General features: G+C 40.8%; 2 protein-coding genes across 2 annotated transcripts; both read right to left on the reverse strand.

Moving 5' to 3' along the window:
* Window positions 1-614: 614 nt before the first annotated feature.
* On the reverse strand, window positions 615-21,427 carry lmgA (lemming A). The gene is made up of 4 exons (XM_065301882.1): window positions 21,234-21,427; window positions 20,908-21,160; window positions 979-1,242; window positions 615-900 (listed from the first exon to the last, which is right to left on the reverse strand). The coding sequence occupies exons 1-2, from the start codon at window positions 21,250-21,252 to the stop codon at window positions 20,922-20,924; spliced, it is 258 nt and encodes an 85-aa protein (XP_065157954.1). The 5' UTR covers window positions 21,253-21,427; the 3' UTR covers window positions 615-900; window positions 979-1,242; window positions 20,908-20,921.
* LOC135792093 (uncharacterized) lies at window positions 13,323-14,996 on the reverse strand. The gene is given in 3 exon segments (XM_065302712.1): window positions 13,323-13,520; window positions 13,522-14,341; window positions 14,384-14,996. Coding segments are annotated over 3 exon segments (1,377 nt in total). The 5' UTR covers window positions 14,743-14,996.
* Window positions 21,428-21,549: the final 122 nt, after the last annotated feature.

Below are 21,549 nucleotides of genomic sequence, written 5' to 3' on the forward strand. Positions count from 1 at the left end.
GATGATAGCCGACGGTCGACGGATCGCCATAAATTTACACTAAGGACACGTTAATTGTTGATGAAATACAAATAAAATTTGACAAATTAATGCTACGCACCTTCACACATCGCGCGTTCAGATGAGCAGTAATTTAATTGTATTATAATACCAATATAATGGGACGAACACCAATTTACTGCAAAATACACGTAGTGTGGTAAAGAACGCGTACGGAACGCGATTAAGCAAACTCGAGTATAGTCGATGTGCAGAATGCGCCAACAGCAAAGCAGAAGCCGCGGCGTTAAATTTCTATCTTGGTTAATGAAACCTCGTGGTTACCCGGGAGAAGAATGCGCGTGATGATCGGAGGTAAACATCTACACGACTGAAATCGGGTCTGTAGCGAGAGCATGGAAACACGATAACAACAAGCAGCATATTCACACCTCACTCACACACCTAACAGCAATGCGCCTCATATCAACAATCTCCGGCCTTTGGATTCAATCGCACCAACACCGTACCAACAATCAATGTGTTGATCGATGAAGTACCAAGCCGTTAGCAGTGAAAAAGTCATAAACATGATATACATAGACAAATTTTACTATGAAAAAGAAACCCTCAAATGACAATTATTAAAACTTTATTTAGATTAATTGTAGATCGCCAATTTTACTTATTCAATGTCAATATTTCTAAATCAGTCAATCAAAAGTTATCAATAAAAATTATTATCTTTAATGACAAATTATATGAAAATTAATTGTTCTACATTAATTCTTAAGTAGTCAACTATATCACAAACAATACTATTATGTATATACATAAATCGCTCGTGGCGATCGTTGAATTAGTGAAACGCACATCACATACATTAAATAGTTATCCTGCAGTCCTGGAATGTCCAATCACCTAAACCAAACAATAATAAAAATTAAAATGTAATCACTCGGAAGACATTACTGCATTAAAGTTAAGCCAATTACTTACACACTAGAGCCAGTTCCTGACGAACTGTTGCTTGTGCGCCGATGAGGCGGCGGCCGCGGTGGTGCCAATCGAAACCGCATTGGTGACGGCTGAAAATAGTCGTCTCCATCGACGTCCTCACCGGACGAGGTCGTGGGAGACGGGGACGGTGGTGATAGAATACTACGCTCGTCCTGCTCCTGCTGAATGGCGGAAGTCCTGGATGGATTCGTTGAGAGACCAGAGTTGCGAGAGCAGTGAGAGATCTAGCTGCCGCAGACTATACTGTAATCTCAACAAAAGAAATGCCATGAGAAAAATGCACATCTATATAATTGATGAAAGTTAGAACAAGCTAGATCAAGGAAAGTCTACGCGCTTCGAGCGCACGTAACGCCCACACTCTTTAGCGGCGAAACGAAATTAATTAACAGTTCGATGCATCAGGCGCTCCATTGCCTTCATCAGCCGCAATAATAACTACGTACTGCGTCGTCGTGTGTGCGCAAAGATAGTTTACTTTCACTAATAGCAGGATATCGGTTTTATTTTCCACGATTCCAACACCTACATCGCGATAGTCATCAGCATCGTGCGACCTTTATACCGGAAAGCACGCAATCGCCGAAAACAACGAGTATCATTATACAAGAACAGCATGCCTAAACTAGTTTAACAACGGGTCAATTCGGACGTGTATGGGAATTTTCGATCGCTTGCATATCGCGCACACGCTGATTAAAGCGTGTCTGCGTTGGCAATCACGATATCTTTCTGTATGCCCAAAGAATGTCAATCGCGTTACGCTGGAAGAATAGAAACCACGTCCGCCAAAAAGTCGTCCGGCCGTTTCGACGATTATAGAAATCGTGCGTTGTTAATCGCGTTCGGTTCGCGGTTTGCATTAGTTACATTCCTGTTGTTAATTCGTCGCCAACCAGCCGAGCAAGAAGGCAAGCGGACATCAGTTACAAAAATCGATGTTATTTTCATTTCCTGACTTTCGTGTCAACTCAATTAGTAACGACGAAGGTTTGCGCTCTTCTTATAAAATTCGCTTTTCACGCAGGCGCTCACTCGCAGATGATAGACGCCAATTTACGCGCTGCGGCGATCGTCCATCGCATTAACAATTATAATGCAAAAGCCACACACAGAAGATATTTAAACACACACGCATTGCTCATTTCACAGAGCGTCGCGGAATTTAACACAATATAATATTTTTTTTTTTATATCATCGCGGCTTAAGCCTGCAACCTCTAACCTCCTTTATATAATAACGTAATAATTATACAACTTGAGATTTTTAATGCCTTTCATCTTCATGCCGCCATTGCACAAAGCCAGTGCCGCCGCGCACGTGCAAATCTGCCAATAAAACCGAAGAGATTAAATTTCTAACTAATGCGCGCAACGCAATGATGACTTAGTGGGTGATACAGCTGGCAGCTAAATATAACAAATAGCATACAAATAAGCAAGAAAAAACGACGACTCAATTGTACTTTCTTTTTAATGAACGTTTATGAAACCGTGGAGATGTGGAGACGTTTTGCGAGATCACTCATTACGGTCTACTCTCGGCCAGCCTGCACTGTCGCGGATAAATCGTTGTGAAAAGATGCTATTTCATAGAAAACTGAAAGCAAACTCGCTGCACAGTAAAGCAAAACAAAACCAAAGTGAAACGAGAACGCAATTTATAAGATTATTACTACTATAATACAAGTTTTTTTTTCGGTTTTCGCTTACTTGTATGGAAATTTGAAACTGAAAAGAGTCGTTAGTCGTTGTATGCATGTTCCAGTGAAAGACGAAACAGAGCAATTCGTAATGCATTGCGTCTTTGAAATAAAGCTGAATCACTACAATCGCGGGATGAGAAACGGTGAATCGATTTTTAACACAGAAAAGCGAGAAAAGATAAAGTTAATCGCTGAACGCTGTTTCGCCGCCAATGAAATGGGTTGTTATCGCGGGACTTTCTCTATTATCACAAATTTGCAATGTTTACGTTCACGCAACTTAAAGTTATAATTGAAATAATTATTAGAGTTGCTCTCGCTAATCTAGAAATTCCTCTAAATATATGCAATATTCTTTTCCGTTGCTGATTTCCATTTGAATGGCATGGTATTTACACTCGCAGGTGATCACCAGTGTGAACTCGGTGCAGTTTAACATTTTATCAGCTTTCTATAATCATTTCACGAATTGCGATGTTCGGGTTCACGTAAATGTTAATTATAATAAGTTAGGAGCGAATCTCATGCGCCAGTGAGCTTCAAGCATCGTTCGTAAAATTTTCACGCAATTTGATACAACACACGCAGCAGATAAACGCCGAGTAGAAAGTTCGCTTAGTCGCAGTGCACTGCAAATAAAGCAATAATGATAAGATAGTGTAATCGTCCATTGCTACATGTTACGCCTGCTCATTTAAAAAACTTTTATAAAACGGAAAACAATTCGCATTGTCCCACATATATACAATGTGCACTATGTGAAGCGATTATGTAAAGAAACTCGACAATGCCTTGTTGACATCATGAATATGATTACCGCAACAAACTACCGTCTAGTGGGAGTGGGTTAGTTCCTATTCGCATTTTAAACCTAAATACATGTATACCATGATAAGAAAGTGATGATACAAGCCATAAATATTTTCCGGAAGAGTACACCATGCGCAAAGTATAGAGTTATAGGCGAATGCAAATTGCAATGCACCACAAAAAGATAAATAAATAATCAAATATTTATTTGCGCAGTAAATGCGCCAGTAAAGCTATGAAAATCCCGGATGTATGTATTCCAATAGGAATTCAGTAACGAGTCGCTCCAAACACGAAAATGTAAACGAGCAGACGCAGAGCCTTTTGCATGCAGTTAACTCACATTCAACCGGCGCAAACAGAATAATAATCGTGCGTTATGCTCGATCGAAAAGTGTACGAAGCGCGGCAAACGCATCGGCAAGGCGAAAAGTTTAGCTCGCAACCTCAAAGAACGCACCACGACTCGTAGTACGAGCTAACGGTATAGCTAGTAGGAGTTTATACAAGGAGTACGCACATGCGAGTATCGAGTATCGGCGCTAAGGAACGATTTAGGCCAACATAAACACTACTAACGCACAAAGTCGGACGCGTACTTCGAAACTTTGGACCGTTGGAACCAAAGTAGATCACACAATAAAATATAATTTACATTTTATGTAATTATAATAGATTGTGCAACGTAATAAAGCGCAGATACAATCACCTAGAGCATGTAATAATATTCGATTAGTTCTTGATTTTGTGACTCAATTGACTCAATAAAAGTAAAGCCTCGACAATTGCGATTTAATTTCACAGCGGAGATATGCCACGGGAGGTACAGGAAGCTTTTGTTTCGTATGTGTGTGCGACTTGAGAGTGTCAAGGCTGACTGTCCGTGAGTCGCATTCGAAACACGTTTGCATTGACAAGTACAACATGTACAGCGCGTCGATATGAGCGTTTTATTAATACGACTCGTCGACACGGCCGCGGTAGCGAGCGAAATGCATTCTCTGCCGTTAGCTATAGGCACGGCGCGGCCTGCGTTCAACGACAACAAAAGTTATTACGGTTTATCTTGCTTTCAGCAAAGCGAACGCGTAAATAATGTCTACCTTCGTTTTCGTACTTCGATTAAATACAACAACATCGCCGGCAATAGAAAAGTAGTCCTTGAAGTGCAAACAACTAGAGGACACGGTTAATTACTAATTCCACAATCTCTACTTTTCAATTAATTCCTAACAGGAAACTGATAGTAATTGTATGGTATTATTATCCACACTTATAGATTATGATTGTCAATGGTTTTATTGTCGATTGAGTTATATTCTACGAAACGCCGTGTTTTCTCCTTCGTCCAGACGTAACACTTAAAATCCAATAAAACTGTCGTTTTTACTTCCTTTGTTTTAAAATCAACTTGTAGCTTATTCTAATCGTAATGCTCAGAATAAATCTACGTAAAGAATGTTCGCAAAGATTCAAAAACATTCCGAAACTGTTATTGTGTAAGATCACGCAGAAAAAAAAGAGAAATTTCCGGAAACGATAATGACGATTTATTATATTAGCATTATGGATAATATCAATCTAAGCAGCTTGCAATCGCGACTATAACCAGTTCTAACTATTCTCAGGCAAGTCCAAGACGTTGTTCTGCAAACTATTCAATTTAATTGATCATTATGTGACTGTAATTACGCTTCCTGATAATGTCGATTCGAAATTACGCAACGTGCGATTAAATTTGCTCTCACAAAATCTCCGCAAGCGTTTAATTCGCATGTAATTTTTATTTGATGTTTCTTGCGGACTCAGACTCCAAAAAAATTGACTATTTACGTACCTATACGTTCGTTCTCAAACATTAACTTTATCACTTCCCGGGTATATTATAAAGCATTAAAAAGCCATGCGCATGCGAGTAAAGCAATCGCATCTTGACGTGAACCGCGTTTCGTACATGCCGTAATTCGTAGTTACGATTACGACCATCGAGCACATTTGCATGCCGTGCTGCTAGTTCCTTTGCTTATCGAAGGACGACTCCGCGCCTAACAACTATATAAACAATCATTATGGGACCGGCATTGCAAATAAACAAAAACACAACGAAAAGAAAACGCAAACACCGGAAAATTATACGTTTCGGAGTCATCAAAAAGATATTCAATTAGCAAATTCAATGAGCTTCGAGGCAATTATTTAAAAATACATGTTTGCGCAATTATTAGAACGCTGCGTATTTTGCGGCTTCACCGTACGTAGCACAAGATGACTAGTACCGACCTTTCTCGCGTACTTTAAACATGTTGCGAATGGCAGGTGGACAGTTTTAGCATGGAGATTTTTTTAAAAGTAAATCCAGCAAGAGTTTTCATGACTTTTTGTTTGCAATTTAATCCATTCGTTTTCTATTATTTCTACATTAAATCACACACAAACACCAAAATACTACTTCTACGCAGTTTAAATAAAACGCGCAGGAAAGTCCTTGAGATGCGAGACTTTTTTTAATTATTATTTTGTTTTCGTCGTCTTCTCAAACTAGTTCCCAGGATATTAAACTTTACAACACCGAATATCAAAATACAGTAAAAAGTTTAGACAGGCATTGTATTTACGTGTATTTGTGTGGGTAGAATTGTCCGAACGGAAACACGGGCTGGGATTAAATTAAGCAGCAAAGCAAATATATTTAGAGTAATAATCGTAGCGCGCGAGCGTCACTATAATAATATGCGATATGCCCCTTCGCCCGACCGAATGAATACATTATTATTGCTCTGTTGATTTTATCATCCGTAATTTACCAAGAGCGCGCGAACCGATGCGCGGCGGTCAAGCTGGTTCGTCCGTTTCGTTCGGAGTGACTACTTCAGTCATTGTACTCGCAGAGTGCGGCCCTAGGTCGGATTCGCCATGTTCTCTGTCCGTGCGCAGAGAACCACAACGCCATCGTGGTTAATTCGCCGCCGACTAAGCGCACGGTGAGGATAGAATGGTAATAAACCGTAGAATAAGTCAATTTTCCTCCTTGTATATGACCTTTAATTACGCAATCGTTCGCTTTGCTCGGTTGGCTTCCCAACTGCGGGGTTCTATTGGATTTCGCGCGCGCCACGCGATGCAATCGAGCAGACTGAATAAATAATAAACTGCAACGATACTGATTACCGTGTGCTCGAGTATTGAGCGATGCTCCGGAGTTCCACCGACAAAACAACCAACAAAGTAAATAGTGAATTATCCGTTGGGTCTTATTACCATGCGATATTAATTAAAAACAGAAGAAAAAAACTTGCGCGCGAGCAGTGCGGAAAGCAAACTTTTTCGCAAACAGAATCACATCATCGCAACGTGCGATAAATTTATGTTCCATGAAGCGTAGTATAAGAAGGAAAGTATTTGCGCCGTGAAAATGTTTCTGCAGCTTTGCGGTCTTCATGATACTACGACGTTTTATTTATCTTAGTGCAAATATTCCATACGCATTTCTTTCGAGCGTTACAATAACGATTCAGCGATGAGCTGAAACGGTAGCAACCGCTGTGGAATGACTGCCATTTATAACGCTGTGGTGGCGATGAAAACATTTAAAATATTTCAATAACAAATCAGAGCCCGTAGTCGCACATCGCCCATGAAGAAATAACTTCACAGATAATTTGCGATTCGATGCGATTCCATCCATCTCGGCGCAGTTCCGCGCAAATAGCGAATGTATAAACGCAATTGTCAAAGTGTTTGCATCGCGTTTGCATGGTGTGAGAGATGGAATTATATAATGCGCGATCGCAGTAGCGTTATAATGCACTTTTTCAACATTGCGACATAACTCGACTTGAGAGACTCGTGAGTTTTAACCGTGTGACACTATTCCGACGAGCAAGCAGCGCAAGATCGTGTCTAATGTGCTTTTAGTTGTTATTCCCTAGTTTCCGATACCGTTACATATCGAACGTTAGGAAATATCTCATGGTCGCATTGCTTCGCTACATTCGTTTGACTCACGTGTCCACCGCACGAGAAATGCGCAAAAGGTGCGAACAGCGCACAAAGGATTAAAAATTGTGGCCGCCGCCACAATATATTTAATCTAGACTCTTGAATTTAAAAAAGTATTTAAAAATCCATGTGCGATTTCTCGTTATATTGCCGCCTCGATTGCGTAACATGCTGGCGGCTATCACCTCCGCGGTGCGCAGCGCGGGTCTGACGCGGCGTCAGGAAGAATGCGCGCGGATCAAATAAAAATAAGCGTTTAGGAGGAAATTAGTACGTGCTTGATTGACTCGCCTCAGCGATAGACACAATTCCTGTACGACCTGTGTACGTAATCGCTTTCCGAACACGGACGCAGCGAGCGCGCGATTAAAGTGCGTTCGGCTGGAAACGACAAGCTCGGTGACCGCGCGAGTAAATGGCGGAAATTCAGCACATGCTAAGTAGCTGATAAGGCATTAAGTTTTCTTTTAAGCCAGTCAACCGGGCGTAATCTTCATGCATTTCCTCCTTGAGACTATATTATCAGTGCAAAAAGCACTTTGGCAATTTAAAAAATATATATAAAATGCGACTGGCTGTGTTTTCGTTCCAAATGATAAGCATTTTATTTTTAGCCACATGACACTATATGTTGAGCACGTCGCGAGTCATTACCGTCATCGTTTTCTTTTCTCCAGTTGCAAACCATTGTTTAACTAGACACTAACAAGCGTCGGTGAAATTTTTATCGTGCATGATCGTATTTAACTGGTCTACATGCTCGCTTCCGACAATCGACGATTTTTTTGGAGCACAGTTGACGCATCGTCAGCTCCAGTTTTGTCTTCGCGTAGGTATCGCACACGGATGCATAAACTAGACAAATCGATAGGTTGAAAGTACTTTCAACAAGTCGTGAGGTAGGCGAATGATGTGCTCGACTACGTAACTCGAGCAAATAAGTCTCCTCTGCCGACGCACGTCTTTCCAACGTCTCAGCGTCGATTCTAACTGTAAAACGGCAGTTTCGTTCTTCCGACCGTCCAGGCCACTATAGAAGAAGTCAGTCAGCCAAACCTACTCCACTATCGGTTAGTGTATGTATGCTGCACGGTTACCTGCATTGTATCTAACGCGCCTTAGATGTAGAACTCGAGCTCGCCGACCGCGACTTTGTTGTTTAGGTTTCGTTCGCGAAGAGCCATCGAGAAGCCGAGGATTAACCGCATCGCTAATGCGAGATTCTTCGATTCAGCGCGCCGCAAGCGGATCAGCGGACGGCTTGCAACGGTAGACGGGACAAAGAATCAAAGTATACCACAAACTAATAGCCAATACGGGCATGGGCATGAATCAACAAAATTGCTAATGGAAAATTAAATATTGCAATATGTATCTAGTACTTCTACTTGCAGGTTTAAAGTGAACTTTTGCTTGTTTTGTTTGCTTTTCTTTTGCCGTTTTCAGATCAAATTGATTGAACACATTTTTGTTGCAGACTTTCTGTGGCATACTCAGCGCTCTTACTTGCAAATAAAATCACGATGCGTTTAATTACATGCGCATTCATTCACCGCGGCTCGCATTGAACGTATACATATTTAAACATACAAATGTGCGGCATAGAAAGTCGCGAATGTTGTGTCGTTGGTGTACCTCGCCTTGTCGGTCGGTCGGACACTGCTGCTCGCTCTGTCGTCGAGCAATAAAAATTGTTCAAACGCGGTTACACGCTCGCAACACACGCACGACATGAATATATTTCATGCGGTTTTATATTTATATACATTTTAGAAAATGAGCGGATATCATTAAATGCGGGGTACGAACGATACGCGATGCTGTGCGCAATTTTACGCACGTAAATTGCGACTGTGAATGCAAGTAGAAAAAAGAGACCGAAGTGCTTTCTTCATTTCGCATGCTGCGAGTTGCATTCGACGCTCAGGTCCAGAGCGTGGATGCACAAAACCGACGAAGTGGAGTCCGGTACACGATTGTAGTCGTGTACGTACGCATCTCGTACGTGCAAACGCGGCGTGTATGCGATTGCAATTAGCAAGATAAAATTAATTAATGTCTTAAACAAACTAATATAAAACAAGAATGCGTTTGATGTGCGCGTTTGTACATAAGTTTACGATGGTCGTGTTCCAAGTGAAACCAAATCGGCCGAGGCGCTACATCACTGCAATTTACTAAATGGAATTAGTCACTATAACGTACATGCGTATGCGTTTATGATATACAACTCATAAATTCGCTTTGTTGCGCCGCTGTCTGTATATGTGTTTTCGTGTTATTTTTACTTCCATTTGAGTGTGCGCGTCGATTGTTAATTGTAATCGTAACATTCGTAACAATTTCAGTGTATCCTCGTTGTTAGTACTATAATTACAGTCATGCTCTAGTATATTATAGTTGGATAATTTCTTAATGCGCTTGCGTTTATGATTTATGCATTTGAGCAAGAATAAGAAAGAAGCTCACCACCGACCGCGAGTGCATGAAGCTATAAAAATAGCAGCGCGTGTGCCGCAAGTCGGTTGCATTTCATGCATTTGTAAGTTTTCTATGTCAGAGCCGCATTTTATAGTATTTTGCAACTGCAAAAAGGCTTTGTTCAATTGGTACCTTAAATACTACCCGCGTTAGTTGGTTTCCTTTGGGCAAAGAAAAGTCAAAGAGGCCCACCAAACAATCCAACGTTTTGTTCGGAACGCTAGCTTGTTATGTTGCGGCGTGCATTCGAATTTAGGTAGGTACGGCATATATTTATAAAGCACGACGATTATATAATTCGAAAGGTCATAACATTTATGTAACGCTTCTCGCGGGCGCCTATCCTCCATTCAACGGATTCGTCTATCGCCAACGCGGGCTCTCTCTCAGAGTTAGTTCGCCTGAGCATTTGCATCAGAGCGATTTTTTCGCCAATTACACAAGGGTAAACACCGAGGAAGGAACAAGCCTAGATCTGCAGAGGCAGGAGAACCGCGCTAAAATTGCACACACGCGGTTACCTATTTCTCTCCGCACACAATGTAAATATTACGAATACGACAAAACCTCTCAACACTTCGTCGCAATCACCGCATTCCATTACGCCGCACGCCACACGCAATTGTATTCATATCATGAGAGGAGAGACAAGAGACAAGACAACGGAGCGCCGTCAACATAATGTGTTTTTTTACCACTGCAAGAAGCCTTCGGGCCGGGCTAATTAAAATCAATCGCACGTTTTGGCGGCATTATTATTCAGACACGTTGTGTTGGGGCAAGAAATAAACATTTCGAAGTCGCAACACAATCGTAAAATGAACAAATGATATTAAATCTGGTGACAAACTAATCAAAACTGCAAAGTGCAATTAAACGTTTCAATTACAATTTTAAATTAGCAGTGCCACGATCCGAGCCTAATGCAGTGGAAGATTGTGCAAGTTCTGCAAGTAAAAAAGCTACGCATGGCGCGTGTGCCTGCAATCGAATAGCAATATAATGTATTAAAGGATGTATAAAATATCGACGTATAAAATAACGAAGCACTAAAAGTGTGCAGAAAAGTTCAACTTATGAGTAAAAAGGCTAATTTCATATGAAATTCAATTGCAACTTGACACGAATACAACTCTAATAGAAACCAAACGCAATGCTCAATTGATTCAATAAATATAAAGCACGTTGTAATTGTGCGCGATGAATGCGGGCGAAAGTTTGTTAATTTGACAACAACAAAAAATCGTTTTTAATACATCCAGTTGGATTTTGTCGCCCAAGCGTCATAACGGTTTTCCCATTTATGAAAGTTCGAACTGGAAGCCGTGCATCTAATTAATCTGCTCGTTTGCCGGCGCGTAATTAATACATAAATGTGAGTGCAATCATTTTAAATATGGATTGAAGCCTTGAACGAGTGGTTAATCAGGTAATTAAATTTGATTTTCCCGCTACTAAATGCGAGACCGTACAAATTACTACTGATCAATCAACTCAACTTGCTGTATAAGTGATATAGAATTCTGTAGGCTGTCTGATTCTAGGTAGAATAACACTGCACAAATGATAAATGAAAAAGATATGAAACAATTGGTACGGAAAATTAGCGATAACACGGTCTGGTCGGCTATTTGTTCAATTTTTTACGATCGCGTGAAATTTTTACCGGATGGTAAATCGTAAAACCTCCACATCTACTCTACACCGGTGCACTTTTAGCACGACGCGCATAAAATGCATTCGTCGCGGTTTCATTACCATTTGCAATCTAAAGCAATATGATGTAGTCTAACCGCATTTAAAACAGCGCATCGCAGCCTAAATCTTTAGTGCCGAGTTGCGTTGCAGAGCGCGATGGTGATTATATCACTCGCTTTTGTTCTCGATTCATCGTCTTTATTGTCTCTCAGTGATTGTTTTCAACCCGACTAGCAAGCGCTAAGCACCAGTGTGCAACGGGGAAGCAAACGTCCCGCAAATAAAACAAAAGTTTTATATTTGCTGCACAAAAGCTTTAATTCTTAGCGGCAAAACAGCTAACGCCGTGTCGCCGGCTTCGCGGTTCTGATCTAGGCGTAAACCATCGTCGTAAACGTGTGGAACAATGCAACATATGACGCGGGTTAGTCGCGTCTTTGACTCTCAAGATAATTAGATGCGATGTGCTGATGTGATGATAATAGACAATTGGATTTTCTATTTAATGCGTTTTTTCGTCTGGTGGCCATTTGGATTGTTTGGATAAGCAAAGACGACATGCGTATTTGCAAATATAACAAAATGGCAACGTCGTTAACGTATATTTATATCCCTTATATATACTAGAAATTATTAGAGGTCGAGGGGTTTATAGTAACAAATCGTCATGACAATGACTTTACCTTACACCCAGTCCTCGCCAGCACACGCACCACGTATCCTTGCAATAAATCAAGTAACCCTTCCAGCACAGGTTCCCGACACAAACTGCGGACGAAAACAGTCCTTCCTCCACCACTATTAGCGGGTAATCCCATGGTATAAAGGCGAGTGTACAGGGAGCACCGCACTCAGTCGTGTCTGAGCCGTCCAGCAGTCCAGTCGCAGGTCGCTAGGTTCTTCTCTCCTCTCTATTATTACCGCTTACTAGGCCTAAACGAATTTTTCATCGTTTGTTTGCAACCGTTTTAGCAAAACTGGCGTACCGTAATACATTTATATATATATATATATATAAATATGGAAGATGGATAAAATTTATGGTGGATCTTAGTTTATTCACTCGCTTGCAGTCTTTTGCAAGACATAAGAGGTATTTCCTAACGCAGGATATTACGAGAAAGGTTAGAGAACGCCGGGCGCGCATATTCAGCAAGCATTACAGTATGGCAAGCACCTATATAGTATGTCATCGCAAAATGTTTTCGAGTATTATTTCGCGATGGCGGCGGCCCTGAGCGTCGAAGAATAACGTCGCAAGTTTCCGTCGCTCGCTTGGCTTATTCCGCCCATAATTAATGCACTCAGTACTAGGAAACTCGGTTGCGCTGAACCATGACACAAATAGAAAAAAATCGCCGGCGCGCATTTTAATGGACTGTAATTTTATCTCAATTATGTTTGAATAATACGAGAGCGCGAAGACGGCGACACGCGCAATACGAAGCAACAAGAGGCATCCGCGGAGAGTTGATAGTGGGCACCGGCGTTGTCCGCGGCTGGTCTTGGCGGGCCACCAGCCGGGAACTTCGCATCGTTAAGCACAAATATAATAAAAGGAACGCCATACACGAATTTGAAAAGTCATGAAAAACTTACCATTTCGTAGTAGGGGCCAACAGCGTCAAATTACTGGGCGCAGGTGATCCTGGTTTCACCGTTGGTCGATGCTGGATTCTTGGGGTTCCTGTTCGTTCCGGGTCGTCCAATTGACGAAGGCGCTGGCGGAGGTCCTTCAATGTTAAAACCGCTGAGGGCGGGGGCGGAGGTGGGCCCGTGTAGGTTAGAAAGCCATTCGAGTCTGGAAATGGCATATCCACGGCGCCTGCTTAGTCTCCTTTTCGTCATCATCTGCAATAGTGATTTGGCAGCTGGATAGACGTATCTCTTTGGCGTCGTTCACCTCGACCCAATCAGAGTGCTGAATTTTGCACTCGGACGAAGGAGACGAAGAGGAATTTTCCGACGGGTTACGTTGACGTTTAAATAGTTGCCGATCGCGTTTCATGGAGGACAGCTCAGATATTAGTAATTCATGATTGAATTTGTCATCAATTTTGCGCTGGGTTTTATAACTTTTAGGCAATATATTATTCGCATTTACGTCATTGGCGTTCGCAGGTGTGTTTACGTTTGCGGTTGGCGTGATTGGCACGTTTTGGTGCGGTAGTTCGCACCGAGGCTCGAGTACAACAATTGTTTTCTTCGAATCATGATTGCTTTGATTCGTTTGATGATGTGGAGTGGGTGAGTCATTCGCATCGTTCGATTCGTCCTTGCAGACTGCCGTTCGAATGGTAACGACATCGCAAGGTGGCTTTGGCGACTCCAGCCCAACTGAGCAATCGTCAACCGCGGTGGCGACCGGTTCTGGTTTATCAGGCAAATCCAACACGCTTGCGAACATCTCATCAATTAGCGTATTTACATGATTTCTATCAGTCGTGTCGTTATTCCAATTGCCCTCATCCTCGCTAATCACCGAATCAGAGCTATTATTAGCGTCCGTTTTAAAACTGTTAGATCGGGAGATGGGTTCAGAGTCACGAAAGCGACTCCAAACTGGAGTCCCGATCTTCCAGCTTAGTGCGCTCAACCGGTAACAGGATGACTTCGGGCGGCTTCGTTTTGAAGCTGCTCGTTTTCGTCACCGTTCTGCATTCGCGCTTGATTGATTCTTTCCGATTCACATTGACTCTAATCTCTTCCACGGAAGACACTCGGTTTCGCAGCGGCTGCACCTGTGAGACCGGCAGCGATTGATGTTTGCTGATTGATAAATCAATGTGCGCGTTGCAGGCTTTGGTGGTTCCTCAGTGACTACCCCGCGGTCTATTTTCGGCGCGTTATTAAATTTATATATAGCCGAATAGGATTGCGACTTCACCACGGGTGGTGTACCGTTGGTAATGTTATTATTAGCAAGGCCGTTGTCGGACTTTCGGGACTTAGCGAGTGCCTCGGCGACGACATTTTTGCTGGGCCTCGGCGGTACGGGCGGAGGAGGCTTATTCACTTTAGTACCGTTCGCGCGCATCGTGGTAATCATGCTAATCGACAGCGCCGCACTTGAGTCACATTGAGTAAACAACAATCGTTATCGTATGAATCACACACGCGGGCGCACACACGACGTTCGCAACAAACGAGCGGTAGCAGGCGACTAAATTATTGAGCGCGCGCACAACAAGCAACAGGCTACAGTTACTAAACAGATGATACTGAACGTGAACAAGCGTGGTATTCGTTACCACGCTCAGCTACCTAGACTCGCCCCACCATGCACGAACGATTCAAAACAGATAGTCGCTTGTATACAAAGGTGGCGTACTAATACAAGCACAAAAATAAAACTCAAACCGTGTGCAGCTTGTATTGTAAACTTTAGGGGCTCTTGGATTTTTGACTCGTGCGGCAGGCCCAGCGGCTGCATTGTTACATCAAATTTACAGGTACTTTAAGCCAGATTGTATTATTTCGTATTTTGTAACAAGCTGAAAGTTTGAGACTGTGCATCGTCTGTCGTTCGAGGCCGTACGAAAACGAAAGTTGGACGGCCAGCTGTTGACACGTGCTGTACATACGCACCGCCCCAATAAACGAAATAATCATCCATACAATCGGCCAGCTTAGTTTGCTTTTATTGCTATTATTGGAAGCAGTCGAACGAGACAGAGCACGAGCGGATGGGCAAATTTACGCATTTCAATACGCTTATCGAGGGCACTAACACGTGCAAATTTAGTGTCTGTTGCGCGGAAGTGAAGCGGCCTGCGCAACGAACGAAAGCGCCTCTTTACTCAAAAGAACTGTAGAAAATCAAACAATCAAAAATTGATTATTATTTTACAATGCTGTTAATGTCACACGTTACTTGAATTTTCCATTTCATTTAAGTTCAAATTGTTTTGACCAGTTCGCAAAGTAAGTTTTAATAATTTTAAATGAGCTGGAAACATACTTTTAAAATGTACATACTATGCGCCATCAAGTACTTTCAATCACCAGAGACGTCGTGGTTTATTGGCAAAAAATGTGCAATTTTTACTCAACATACTTCTCACAACTATCCAACTCATCGGTCTATTACCGGGTGCCAATCGGTTCAAAGTTGTAGTCATGCGTTTAATCATAAATAATTTCCGTCTACTTAAAATGTTTTTTTCTTGTCTGGAAACGACTTCTTATAAGATACCAAGAACACAAGAAAGCATAAAACAGTAGCGTAAAGTTAACAAAACTGTCGCATTTTCTCTTTTGATGCCAATGTAATGCCATAACGCTTGTGCGTTTGGCGTTCATAAATTCAAAAATTAGGGAAATACAAAGCAGCGTAAAAATAAATAAAATTCGTGCGTTCGTGTAAAACGCGTTTGCAGTTACTCACTGCTTGCTGCTGACAAACAACTACAATTCTAATTACATATGTAATAGTTAAACTTTTAGCGCTGCACGCTTTGGTTTCCTAACAATTACGACAAGCTTGTTGAAATTTGTTTTACTCCGCGAAAGAGGTGGCTGTTGAGTGTTTTGGACGCTTCGAGGTTAAATTGAGTAAGTTTGGAAATGCAGAACTCGTAAGATGTGCAAACTAAAATTTTAATGGCTTCAAAGTGCATGCAAAACACAAAAAAATCGGCACGTTGCGCAAAGTAAACATTACTCACATCGCGCATTTTACAAACAGCTAAATATCGCGTGTTTCGTTGATTAAATAAAAAGCAGCTGTGTAATAATTACAGATGTTGCAGGGAAAATACGCCGAACAACAATTCAGCCACGAGATGAAACGCACAACACACTCGGCTGTAAATAACCGTGTACGCCATGCACAGAAAAAATGTCACAATCATAAATAATTATGTTCGAGGCTGGCGTCATATGTCGCCAATGCAAGTGGAAGTCAAACAAACAAGTGACTGGCATGCTAAATACAATCGCAAATAATGAAGCTGATTAAAGAATTTCAGTCACATTTTGCCATTGCCGCCTGAGTGGAATTACTGTTTATGTGAACTCAATCATTATTATTGCCACTATTATGCTGTATTGCAATTGCAGTTGCCGTCAAGAAGACACTCACAATAAGACAATGATCACTATGACGCAGATCCGCATTGTAATAGCAAATGGTATCTTATAAAGATATTAAATACCGGCCTATATTACGTCCTAAGTACTTGAATGAACTCAAATTTACCGCGGTGCTCTCTAGTTTAATTACTGAAATAATTACTTATTACATTATTAATGGGTTCATTTCAAGAGCACAGCGTGTTAAAGTCGAGATATAAAGAAATCGAAACTACGAGACGAGTAACGATCGCGAAAAGCACTCAAGTTTGAGTTCAGGCACGCACAACACCACGTAGAGGAGATCGTTCCGGTAGCGGACGATATTCAGCTTGTTCGTTGTTCTCGGTGTTGGAGCAACGCAATTAACGAGCGATGCATACACATTATTTAATTTGAAGCATAGAAGCATAAGAACTGAGGCAATAAAATGGAAAAAATGCGAACACCTGTTGCCTCACGTCCCATGACGACCGGCATATAGCAACGCGATCACGAGCAAGTAAAACTAATAACGGGAGCATAAAATAAATTACATACATAGAAACATCGCATTTATGAACCACCAAATAGCAAACGAAACGAACACAGCTTTGCGCGCCGAGGTTATCGCGCCGCACGCCGTAGATTTGCATCGGGGATGGAGTACTTATTTCGGTGCGCTTACGTCGTCGGTGCGGCCTTTCGATTGAATCGTTACCATTTACTTTATTTTTCACGCAATTCGCACTAGTATAGACAACACAGCGCATTTGCATAACTATAGAGTACCAGAGGTATGTAAATACACAAGAGTAAAGTTTACGTTTACCGAGAGTTTATCAGATTTACCATGCCGCAATACGGTGCGGGTGTTCCTAACCGAATCGTGGGCGAGGCGCTGAGAAATGAGCATTTTCGCCATGTTTACCTTTTAAAAGTTTCGCGATCGTTTATAACGCAGTGTTTCAATATTTCGAATAATTCTCGCGTGGTTCGAGCAACATAGCCGGTGCCAGAATGTCAGATCGGTCACGAACCAACACGAAGAACCAGCACAAACCGTAGGTTTTGCTGCGAAATGCACAAGTTGGTAAATTTGTAAAGCGATATTATGATCAACGCCATGGGATGCATGGTGTATAACGTGAATAATGTATAAATGTTGCATTCAGCGTTTCAATAGTAGTGCTTATGCATTTAGCACGTTGGCAAACTATAAACGCGTTGAAATTATCGACGAAAAGGAAAGGTAAGAAAAAGGAATTGTTATGCAATGAATAAGTGTTTCTAAAGTGTGAATAAATCAGCGCGTGTCGAGGAGAAGGCTTATTTTCCTTATAGAGCGGCTGGCAAGTGCAAAGATTAGTGAATTTACAGTTTATGGAATATGAACGGACTGAGCAGATAATTAATTTTATGTTAAGCTTTGTGCACGTTGAGAAGCACAACATAAAATTACAATTAGCACCTTCAACCTACAAGTACAATGCTTTAAAACGATATTTGAATACAAACTAGTTTAAGCCTCCTTCGAAGGTGCACAAACACACTGTTAATTGAGTACTGATTCTAAACTTCAGATACAATATTGCTGCCAAGGGCTCATTTACTTTGTTTTTAATACTGCGAAAAATAATTAAATTTAAACATTAAAACATAGTATGAAAATGAATGAAGTATAAAAAGTTCAGGGTTATTCTCTTGAACGAAAAAAAAACTATGAAACAATAAAACTAGCAAATTAACGCAAAACAGTCGCTTACTCTTTTATGACACTCATAATTAATTTTTTTAAATATATTTAATGTTAGAAAGTCTCCAGATTTGAAGAATAACACAACCAAAATTATAAATATGATTACTTCCTGGAAGCGGCTTGTCATCAGTCAGGTTATTAAAATTTAATTTTTTGAAATTTTACTTTCATGCCGAAGTTAAAACTCATATTGGTATTAAGATAAGGAATTATAGTATAAATACGTAAAATAATAAAAATAAAACACCAGATAACAAGTTTATAAACGTATCGTGTACGCAAATATCTATCGAACACCGATAAAACAATTCGCGGCACAAAAAGAACGTGAAAAGAACCTCACAGCTACACGGATGTATAATTTAGTGTAAATAAGTGTAACTTAGCGCCATCTCAAGACAAAATATATAACTACTTATATCTCATCCAATTTAAGTTCAAATCTATCTCTATCCAAAATTCAGCTACGATAAAAACGATGTGAATCACTTCACTAAACAAAGATGTAAACATTGAATTGAATAAACACGTTTCTAACAATTTTGGTATACATTCTGCTGTAAGGCCCACCAGGTGATAGTCATGCGTGTGGTATTGTTGTTGTCTGCACATACTGTATAGCAAAGAAATAAATTCTGGCATATGCAAGTGCATGCCGCATGCAAGCCGCAAGGCGGCTGCCCGTATATATCTCTACGTGACTTTGAAAAGGTTACACTTTATACGAATCATGGTGGACCTCGTATGACATTTACTTCTCCGCTTGAAATAGATACGAGACACGCTCAACGAGCGCTCGGGTTTAATTAGAATTTACATGCGTGTACATTCTTCGGGACAACGTGCGCGCCTAACGCCGCGACGTGCATCAAAAGAGAGTCGCGGAACGAAAACACGTGACCGCATTTGCATCGAGTGTGAGAGTGTCGGCCGGGGCTAAGAGGGAAACGACTTTCGATTTTTATTTAGTAAAGAGAAACTTTTAATTTACATTGTTACAGTCATTTTTCAGTACAGTGATCATCGACAACATAATAATACAGGACGAAATGAATATTGCCACAGCGTATTTATTCTGTAAATAAAAAAGAAACAATCATAGATTTACTTTATGCCGCTACGGATGTCAATTAAGTCATGCCCACACTCTCTGTTAATTGATAATTCCAGTTGTTAGTTCAAGTCAATCAAACATTTATGATTTCTAGCGTTATAGCACAATTACAATTTTAGATCCCGGAATTAGTTTATCACTCTGCTTGTAAGCTAGAACTCTTCGGGATTAACTTGAAAAATCGAACGACAGATGTCTGATATAATTAACACGATAGGTGACTGTGACTGGCTTGCTAACATTCAACAATTTCCTAAAAACCGCTCCTATGTTAAGTTTTATGACTGACATAACTAATGTCGTTAGAATTTATTGCGGCGTTCGCGACTTGTTAATGGGTGAAGGTATGACAACGAGAAAATCTAATTCGAATTCAATGCAAAAAAAGGCAGTCGACACACTCGATACAACCGCAAAGCAAATGCAAGTAAATTAGCGACTAGACTAGTCGCGCACAGTGAGGTTTTCGCAAATCTTGAAGTGGTTTGTTAGGAAGGAAACGTTCCCACAATTCTTGCACAAATGCCATCGCATTAACAACAATGCGCTTGGTATCAAACCACCGGCGTAATGTCAAATTACGGTTCGCGGCTCTTTACTTTGTTAAATTGTACGCCCTATCGACGGCTACTGAAGTTGAATAATTCAAAAGTACTTTGTTTACTGAATTTAGTATGTGCATTCATTAAACCATTGGAACTAGCTGAGTCTTACCGTCAGGTGATGGGAATTGTGAATGTTATTAGAAAATTTCTGTTTTTCGGTCGGCATGTGTTTAAATTTAATTTCTTAATTGCTTATCGGAACCATATTATGTTGTCCTATGTCGACCAAAACCAAACAACAAACACATGAAATCCATGTCAGTGCGCCCCGTCAAAATCGCCGCGTTCACGAAGCCTAATTTGTTTTAAAGACTCATTTATTATTTTTGTTGCCACTCTGTTATTGTGTGTAATTTATTTAACAGTTGTCCGCCAACGCTGTGATGATGACAAACGGACTCATCGCAATTCCTTATTTTAAGAACATCGAATTCTTAGGTATGAATCGTACATTACAGAGATGTAAAATAAATAAATCTTATCGTTGTGTGAAAACAACAACATTGCAGAAGTTTTCGACTTGTCGCAAAACAATTCATTCTCCTTTTAACACACCAACCATCTGTGTTTTCGTGCCGGAGAATCATGTGAACTATCGCACATAAATACAAACAAACGCACATTTATCATGTTATGGTTAGATATTAAAGTCTTGAATAAAATTTATAATGACCGGGAACTTACACGAATTTATGCAGCTACTTATTGTTGAATTTCCATTCCTGCCGACACATCGGACAGTGTTGATTGACTTGTTGTGACTGCAACCACTTTACAATGCAGTGCATATGAAAACAATGTGAGCACTGGCCCCACACCAAAGGACAGTCATCACCAGGCAGCTTGCAATCAGAGCAACATGCGTCGAACGGCATGCGACAAATTCCGCAGCTATCGTCGTTTGCTACCCATTTCCATGTGGCTACACCTGTCCAGTCTAAAGATACACAAGAAGCTTTGGCAAGAGAGGGGTAGTCCACTTACCAATGTTGACTGAAAAGTAGACTTACTTTTTACAGTCACTTTCATTCTATGTCCATGAGAAATCGTTGTGTAACAAAACGCCTGGTTGGGTTTGCACTTATTTATCACAAAACTGCAATTCTTGTGAGAGAAATAAAACTTTTATGCTCACTATCACCAACTGAATCAACGAGCGGTGGAATAACAAGCTATAAGATGGCCGGTTGAAATGGAACTAACTATGGAACTAAGACAGGTTACCAACCTAGATATCGTAGTTACTAAATTTAGTTGTCTAACCATTTTAATAAATATAATAATTTACCATATTGACAAGCGCAACAAACTACAATTATTTAGTAA

Source organism: Atheta coriaria, unplaced genomic scaffold (assembly GCF_025399875.1).
Source record: "Atheta coriaria isolate IRGN ID8LTWV9N9 unplaced genomic scaffold, Caltech_Dcor_3.1 hic_scaffold_5_pilon, whole genome shotgun sequence".
Classification (NCBI taxonomy): Eukaryota; Metazoa; Arthropoda; class Insecta; order Coleoptera; family Staphylinidae; genus Dalotia; species Dalotia coriaria.